This window comes from Sphaeramia orbicularis, chromosome 17 (assembly GCF_902148855.1).
Source record: "Sphaeramia orbicularis chromosome 17, fSphaOr1.1, whole genome shotgun sequence".
Classification (NCBI taxonomy): domain Eukaryota; kingdom Metazoa; phylum Chordata; class Actinopteri; order Kurtiformes; family Apogonidae; genus Sphaeramia; species Sphaeramia orbicularis.
The window spans coordinates 983,651-992,937 of NC_043973.1; the positions used below are offsets into that span (position 1 = coordinate 983,651).

The following is a 9,287-nucleotide window of genomic DNA, read 5'->3' on the forward strand; positions in this document are numbered from 1 at the left end:
CAGTTTGTATTGAACTATAAATGCTTGAACACCTAAAAATCCACCTTTAACCTAAACCATCTACTGATCTAAACTGTTTAATACATGCTGATCCACTAATCCTATCAATACGTGTCAGTCATTGGTGTAAAATACAGTTCTTCAGAGGCTCCGTAGTTACCATGGAAACACCGTCATCTTCTCCAACATTGATCCACCAGTAAAACCCATGGAGTTGGATCAATGACAGTGGATGGACACACTGGGTTTATTTTCAGTTAATGACAGATTGGACTGAAAAAGACCCTTTTTCACCGATGTCACATGTATAAACTATTCAGATGTTACTAGTTTGTGCTTTTCTTTTCTGAGGGCTGGGTGATCTGGACTAAAGGACACATGATGATCTGTTGAAGCAGATTCACAGTCAACCTGGATTTATTCATAGATCAGTTTTATCAGGCTGCAGGGGCTTTGGTTGGTTTATGACAGTAAAACTCTGCATTTTTACATCATTTTCTAGACTATTTACTATATACTATTCACTAGACTATTACAGTTTTAGATTAAAAAAAAAAGATGAAACACAAGACAAATCTCTTTACAGTTTAATATATTTATTGAAGTTTTACATTAAACAGAAGAAATAATGTGAATATTTCCATCTATTTCTTCATAGTTTACATGTAAATACATAGTTCAGATATTTGAGCAGAATCATCCAAATAAGTTGAAGGTTTGTGATTTATCAAATGGACTGATTGGATTTCAACTTCAGTAAATTTAATCAGAACATATTTGAATAAATGATGAATCATTTCAATATATTTGGTCTTAAATATTATGGAATAGCCTCCGTCTGAGCTACTGTGAAGATAATGACAGTGTTTACAATAATTACATGTGTTTGTCTACGAACAAATAGAAAACAACTCAGCAAACATTCAATATTTAATGGTTTTTCTTGTTTCAAATGAAGACAGTACAGGGGCCCCGACACTGAGATCTGACCTGCGACGTTGTCTTTCAATCAGCGTAGCAGTGTTTTTTTGTGTGTATTCTGCCCCTGCTTGTGTGTATAGTAGCTAGCTCAGCAGATAGATGACAAGTTTCTCAAGAAAAGCCGGACGCCGAAAACTTCTCTCCAAAGCTTTTACTCGAGACTTCACTGTAAAACTGCAACATACAAACAAAACATGTCTCAGTTCTGCTCTTTGTTACAGCACATTAACATAGCATTATACATTCAAATGAATGAGAAAAAATCGCTAGCTCGATGCTAACATAAATGGGAAAATCCATAGACATGCTAACGATTAGCATCTTCAGATCGACTTAAGATTTACAACGTCTTTTAATCTAAGAACAAAAGTTTCATCACAGACAGGTTTTACTATTCATTAGCTCAACAACTGAACATAAAATACTCACAGGCAAACGTTCTTTCTGGCCATACAAAAACAATGAGACAAACGTGTCTGCTACTTCCTTCCCATGTCTGAACTGGCTACGGTAACACCGAAAGGACAAAACACATGCCAGTGCAACTTATTCCGACCACCAGAGGGCCCCCTTTGCTAGCTTTTACAAAAGAACATCACAGTGTGTGTGTGTGTGTGTGTGTGTATGTGATCGTCCAGCATAATGATAACCAGATTTGAATTTGGAAAAATATATTCCTTTGTCTCGGCTCAAAGCACTGCAGACAGGAAATGACAACAATAGAAGCCACACCCCTTTGTGCTCCTTGGTATTGTCTGACGCCCACAGGCCAACATCACTTGCCTTATGCTCATTGGCTGACAATGAGACTTCAATCAATTTATTTTATTTAAACGGACCAATCACCTGTGGAAAATTAGATCTAAAATTTAGCCTGTGCGTGCGTGTAGTGTGAGTGCATCTCCCATTATCCCTAATTTCGTGCAAGTGAATATTTTTCTACGATCATGTCTGTGTCGAAGCGCGGGAGCAACGCCAAATGCAAGGGTAATATCACATCGTTTTTTGGCTTCATTCCTCAAAATTTGCCTCTCAAAATGCAGGAAATAATGTTTCAGAGAGTTATAAATTTCAAAATTTTCCAGGGGGAGGATGCCCCCAAACCCCCCTTAAAAAAACTTGCACCATGTACAGGTGCACACTGCGTACATGGTGCCCCTACACTGGAAAAATCCTAGTGAGAACCCAGCGGTATATGACTGTATTTATTAAAGCTGATGAACATAGTCTTTACTGTATTTATTGAATATTGAATTCTTCTGAACACTTCTATCATTTAAATGTATAAAATCAATCACATCATGGAAACACATTCACAATCCCAACATTTGAATTCAAGTTCACATTAAAACACCATCATTATCATTGGATTAAATCACAGACATCAGAATGTGTCAAACCAGGATTATTATCAGCACTAATGTGAGTATTTCAGTGCATTTGGATCCAGATCAGGGCTCGTGACTGTGACTGAATTACGGTCGCATGCGCCTGAGAATTTCGGTAGTGCGACTGTTTTTGAGATTACGATCGCACGGTGCGCCAATAAAAAAATGAGCGAAAATTAATACGTGCGCCTAGAATAATGGCTGCAGAAGTAACTCGTCAGCTGAAAATAAACAAGCTCCACGCCCCGCTGACTGAAGCGGAAAATCTAGTCCCCGCCCCTCGCGTGCGCAGGCGGCATAAACAAAGGGATCAAATAACTCCACCGACGTTTGAAACAATCTCCTGACTTCAGGCGTGGTGTAGACCACAGTGACTAGGGTACGTTTACACGGCAACACTCCGCAAAGATTTCTCCTTTGCGTTATAAAATCATTCTGCGTTAAGACGAAGCCGCTATGATAACGATCTGCGTTAACGTGAGTCCGCGAGGACGGCTGAATACGCTGTAGTGTCCATGCCAGACCAGTAGCTGGCGATGTAGAGCTGTAGTGAAACAGTGGTGGTAAAACAGGCGCCTGCGCACAAACAATTTCCGGTTTAGACAGCCTTTAAATGAGGAGAAGAAGAAGAAGAAGAGGAGGCGGACAACACTATTTACAAACAACAATGGCGAGTGGTCGTACAAAGACGCAGGACTTCTTTGTCTGGACAGACGAGCTGAGCACAGTTAGCAGCATGTATGTTGTTCTGAAACCGGCCATTGTTGTTGTGGTTGTTCCTTCTTTTTCTGCAGCTTTATTGTGTCATAGAGGCTGGCAAACCAGCTTGGAGGCGCATTACTGCCACCAACTGGCCCAGAGTGGGTTAACTGGCGGTTCTTGGCTGCGCGCGCATGCGGTGACGTCATATTTTACCCCGGAACGCTCCGACTCGCGTTAACACGGAGCTGGAATGCGGAGCGTATCGATAACGTTCCACCCTGGACCCTGGTATCAAAAGTTTCCGAATTCAGGCACTCTAGGCACCGTTTCCATGGTAACAGAAGGCTAATCCGCGATGAAATCTTCCCGGAGTCGACTGAAGCCGACGCCGTGTAAACGGCCCCTAAGGGCCTTTAGGCCATGAAATAAAAAAGTTGGTTGTTACAAATAATGGTGTGATTCGTCTTTTTTCTCCAAGAACCAACTAAAGTATATACCACACATTGACAATTGTTTTGCACCTGTGTCAATGTAAGCTTTTTCTTTCATACTCTATTCAAATACTTTATTCTAGGTTGTTAACATTGCTTAAATACATATAGGAATATTACTTGGTATGGCCAAGAGTTTTGCTTGTTCTCCAAATTTTTTATATAATAGTGGTGCGCCTAGATTTTAGCCTATGCTCCTAACTTTTTAGGGTTAGGAGCACAGTGCTCCTAGGTCAAAAAGTTAATTTTGAGCCCTGTAGATTCATCCACGTTCAAACAGTTTACATCATCGCTAAGTTTAGTGACTCCAGTAAATCAGAGAAAATCTGTACATCTGATGAATTTCTTACTCAGTGTCGACAGGAGTGATGATCAGAGGAGCAGAGTTTGTACCTCCAGCATTTGTACATGGACTGAAATATGGGAGGAGTTTATCATTGAAGCAGCAGCCAATGAAGGAGTAGATGAGAACTGAAGAACCTACGTCATAAAAGGAGACCAGACCCTCCTCATAATCCACAAACACCCCCACCTTCTGAAGACCAGACTTCACAGACAAACGGACAGGAGGACCAGCACAAGCGTCGTACTCATTTCCATTTCTCAACCTGATGGTCCAGTATCCGAACTGAGGTCTCAGTCTGATCTCTCCTTTCCTGTTGATGGACTCTCTGGCCACTCCTAAATCCCATTTAGTCTTTCCTTTGACCTGAACATCGAAGTAAAACCTGCCTGAAGAGAAACTCTGCTTCGCTAAGATGCAACAAAAATCAGAGAATCTCTGTGGTTTGTTTGGAAGGTTCCTCTTTTCATCACCATCATGAACCTGTTTTCCATCATCAGACAGGATGAGATAAGGATAAGCTGTATCTGGATCCAGAGTCAGATCCACCTCATACTGTTGGACTCTCTTCAGCTCAGCTTTAACCACCTTCTTCATGTCTTCTCTGAGTTTGTCCTCCAGCTCAGACACAGCTCTCTCCACAGTCCCCTCATATGATGGTGGACGGACGCTGACCTTTGTCCAGGTCTTCATGGATGGAGCAGCTTTGACACATGTGAACCTCTGGACAAAGTGGAGGTGGTCTTCAGAGCCTGAGAGCTGCTTCACCTCAGTGCTTCTCTTCTCCAGCTCACAGATTTCCTGTTCCAGCTCTTTGATGAAGTCTTCAGCCTGTTTCTCGGTGCTCCTCTGCTTTTCTTGGATCTTCTCTAAGAGCTGGTCCAGACCTCTCTGAACAGACTCTATCAGAGCAGTGAAGACCTCAACACCTTCTGCTGTCTCTCTGTCTGCAGCGTTCTCACTGAGCTTCACTGACCGTTGGATCTCCTGGATCTTCAGTCGTCTCTCCTGGATCATCTGCTGAATTTCAGCCTCTGTCTTCTTCAGCTTTGGCTTCTGTTCTTCATGTTCGTCTTTCAGAGGAGTAACATCATGACCTTTGTGGTCTGAGTAGGTGCAGTGGTGACAGATACATGTGTGGTCGGTTTTACAGAACAGCTCCAGAGGTTTGTCGTGTTTCCTACACATCCTGTCTTCCAGGTTCTCCACAGGGTGGATCAGCTGATGTCTTTTCAGTGCTGGAACTGTCCGATGAGGTTCCAGATGAGTCTGACAGTAGGAGGTCAGACACACCAGGCAGGACTTCAGGGCCTTCAGTTTGGGTTCAGTGCAGACGTCACAGGGAACTTCTCCTGGTTTGGCAGCTTGTTGGTCTGAGCTGTAGATGTTTGGTTCATGTTGAGCTTCATGTCTGAACTGAACCACCATCTCTGAGATGAAAGTGTTGATCTTCAGCTGAGGTTTCAAGTTGAAAACCTCTTTACACATGGGACACTGATATGGGACATTCACCCTCCAGTGTTCAGAGATGCAGGATTTGCAGAAGTTGTGTCCACATGATGTAGTGACTGGATCAGTGAAGACATCCAGACAGATGGAACACAGGAACTGATCTTCAGATCGGACGCGACCGACAGCAGCCATATCTATGGACCAACAGAACAGATACAACACTGAAATATTTGAATTATAGAATCAGTAGGGATGCACCGATACCAGTATCGGGCATCGGCTCTGATACTCAGTGTGTGTACTTGTACCCGGACTTGTAAAAGTAATCCGATACAACTGCACCGATACCACTTATGGTCATGTGACATTCACAGTTCAGTGCGGCAGGTATGAGGAGGAGGAATAATGTGTGTGAGTGTGAAGAGTGTGGAGATTTTTCAAAATATATGACAGTGATAAAAGTAACAGTGACTGCAATGTTCCAGACACAGACAGATACAGACGCAACGTTCTGTCCGTCCTCTGCGTACATTCCATCCGTTTTCCAGGTGATGGAGGATGAGTACCCAGATGGAGAATACCAGCAGAACCGTGGAGGTAGAGGATCTGTTCAAAGAGCCACTGTGGGAGTTAGAGAAAACTACTGACACATTTAGGACAACTACCCAGAGCTGGGCCGGTTTCCATCCTACTGATAATACTATGGAGGTACGGAGCAGTGTGGGCCACCATGAGCGGAGGTGAAAACGAAGCTTGTGGCTCATTTGTCTTTTCTCTTCCTGCTAAAGCTAAACTTTTAAACCTTACCGGAGAGAACGCTGCAACATTAGTATCACAGTAGTGTTACCTCTGTCGTCTCCATGTTTGTTTTTACTGACTTTCTTTTTCTTCTCAAAAAACTTTACTCTTCTTCGTGGTATTTGTCCAGTATGGTTAATTCAGAGCGGCGCCCCCTGATGGATTAATTGAGAAACGCTCATTCCAACACATTAAATGTCAGTAGCAGCACTTTGTTCCAGTCAGACTAATGACAACGACAATAAAGCACATTTACAAAAGGAACTAACAACTGGAATGGGATTATTAAGGACTCGTATCGGTACTCGGTATCGGCAAGTACTCAAATGTAAGTAATTGTACTTGTACTCGGTCTGGAAAAAAGTGGTATTGGTGCATCCCTAATAATTAGTGTTTATCATCATGTAATCATTTACAGTAAGGAGACTCATAAAAGTTCTTTATGGTCTTCAGATAAGTGTGACTGGTCAGTCACATGACTCTACAGCAGTGATAAAAAATCCATGATGTCAGTCCAGTACTTGGACTTTGAATGTTCTGGAAGTTCATTGAAGTGTAGATCAGTGTAGATCAGCTCAGGTGGACTCACCTCTGTTTGTAGAGACTCTGCTGAGACTGGAAACAGATCTGATGAAGTGGGTTTAAGGTTTGTTCGATGGTTCCACAGACACGTCTGCAGCTCTGCTCACACTGAGAACAACTTAACTTTGATTTCTGGGAAATGATCTTTGTTCTGTGGAATGTGGCTCCGCCTCTGACCTGTTTCCTGGTTGATGTGATGGGTGAAATTCAAGTGTGTGTTGTTTTATCACAGAGCACAGACGACATGTAGAAGGGTTCTGGTTCTGGTTCTGGTTCTTTAAATACATGTGTGGAAGTGTGGATGTTTAGAAACAGCAGTCAGAACATTATCTGTCCAGTCAGCTGTTGAACCTGCAGTTTAGGTTCTAAAATATAAACAGGATCTGTTTATTTGTGGGAAGTTCACATGAATGAACATATCTGTTGCTGAACCGGTTTTTCATGACTGTCTGTCATCATTAGTGTGGAGTCACATGAGCTGGTTCTGTGTGAGTCTGGACTTCAGGCCTGTTGGTCCTTTGTGTTGTGGTCTATCTAGTGGTGGTCTGCTGGTGTAAATATGCAGAATGCTGTCAGGTTTCAGGACACACACATGAATATGAACTCAGTATTAGAGTTTGTACCTAGTATGACTCCAGCTGTCCTAAACAAAAAGAGAAAACAAACACAAATATATGACAAAACTCTGACTGAGGAAAGAAAAGTCAATCTGTTCTCACACAAAAGGAAGAGTTAGAGTCAAACCTGAAATGTTCAGACAAAGTACAAAACAAATAAATAGATTTTCCCCAAATTACAGACTGAAGTAGAACTGACCAAAAATACTGAAGTCATGGATGTACAAAATCATTTTAGTTCAGGTTCCACATTTAACCTGATTCGCTGAAATTCACTTTTCTTTGGAATGTAAGTGTTGCTGGAGTCAGTGTCAGGTGTTTGAACATTCCCTACTGTCATGTAGTTTCCTCTGTTTTTTTGCACATTTTTCTTGTGTCTACAGTCTAGTTTTCTTCTCACAGTCCCAGTCATGCTGGAGTTTGGAGAAGCATCTCCACAGCCAGCAGGGTCGGCACACACACCACCTCGCTGTTTGGCGTCTGAAGAGTCAGATCAACAACTTCTACATCACCATGGATACACGTCTCATCCCATGTCAGACAAACCGCTCCCTCAGCATTTGATGAACTTTTCAAAGCACACTTTGTTGAAGTTGTCTTCTTATGCTGCATTAGGGAATGCCTTCACATTTCTGCAGACAACAGTGTATAACATGGATGTAGGGAGAATGACAGAGTCACCTAGAGTCAAAGAGGTGAGTCCAACTGCTGCAGCAGTCGGATGTACAGCAGCCGCAGACACAGAGGTACAGGTGGATTTATACGCTGCAGCTGGCCATGATTGGACTGCTCATCTGTCCATCAGGCTAAAGCCGGCCCCTTCAGGAACAGCCCTGGAGGAGGTCCTGGAGAAAACCACACCCATAATCTGTGATGACTGTGGAGAAGAAGAGGGGAGGAGAAACACACACACACACACACACACACACACACCACACACACCCTCAGGCGTGTAACAGTTCTAAAACATGCTGCAGCTCCAGAACACAAACAGGGAAGTGCCACTCCACACCTGGAAAGTCTTAAGTGTTTTTCTTTTGTCAACACAATCTCAAGGTACTTCCTGTTTTGACAGACTTAAAAATAAAAGCACTTCCTGAAATTACTTAAAGTGTTTTTTCATAATAATTCCCAGCTTCGGTATGATTCTCTTTTATTTAAACAATCAGCTTAAATATTTGAAAATTAATAAATAAATAATGCATCCTTTTAATATAAACTTAAACCAGCATGAATTGCCTGGTTTTCTCTAAACTCTAATAAATTAGTCACAACAGAAGGATGTCAGCCAAACCACCAGGTAAGGCTTGGAGCTTCTCAAATCAATGATATCGGATCGTTATCAGATACTGACCGATCCGCAAGGCCCTGGCATCGGTATCGGCATCGGTAATGAAAAAGTCGGATCGGTGCATCCGTATAAGCATCATTTAATGAAACATTATCCATGTTCAATAAGAACGATGAGGCCCTTCTTATATGCGGTCTAGGTTTAAAGCCAAGCACAAGTTCTTCAATGTTAGATATTTGAAACATTTCTAAAACATAATCAGGTCACAAGTATCAGACGGTCGTTTATCACTGGGAAAGTTTCTCCTTCAAACACAAAGAATATCACCAATTACATCTTTTCCACTCATAGATGAGAAAATGGTTAACGATGAAATGCTTTCAATGATTTTGTCTAAACATGTTTTCTCCACTAGTTGGAGCTGATGGTGTCGAGTGTAAAGCTGGACTGTTTGTAGAGCAGAGGAGGAAGAGATGTCAGTCTGGAGTGAAAGAACTGATATACTTTAGGTAGAAGGGAACATGTTTTACAAACCAACAAGCTCCTCAGAGAATTATGATGACCATCACCATGCATTCAAAGTGTTACCCAGTGAGGAAAGGTGTGGAGTAAACATTTGAGTTTAAGTTTCATAATTGGTTT

At 42.1% G+C, this 9,287-nt stretch overlaps 1 protein-coding gene across 1 annotated transcript; it reads right to left on the reverse strand.

Annotated features, from left to right (window-relative positions):
• Window positions 1-579: 579 nt before the first annotated feature.
• Window positions 580-6,842, reverse strand: LOC115437013 (E3 ubiquitin-protein ligase TRIM39-like). Its single transcript, XM_030160074.1, has 3 exons — window positions 6,745-6,842; window positions 3,913-5,551; window positions 580-1,155 (listed from the first exon to the last, which is right to left on the reverse strand). Exons 2-3 carry the CDS (start codon window positions 5,547-5,549, stop codon window positions 1,065-1,067), a joined length of 1,728 nt encoding a protein of 575 aa, XP_030015934.1. The 5' UTR covers window positions 5,550-5,551; window positions 6,745-6,842; the 3' UTR covers window positions 580-1,064.
• Between the last annotated feature and the right edge of the window lie 2,445 nt (window positions 6,843-9,287).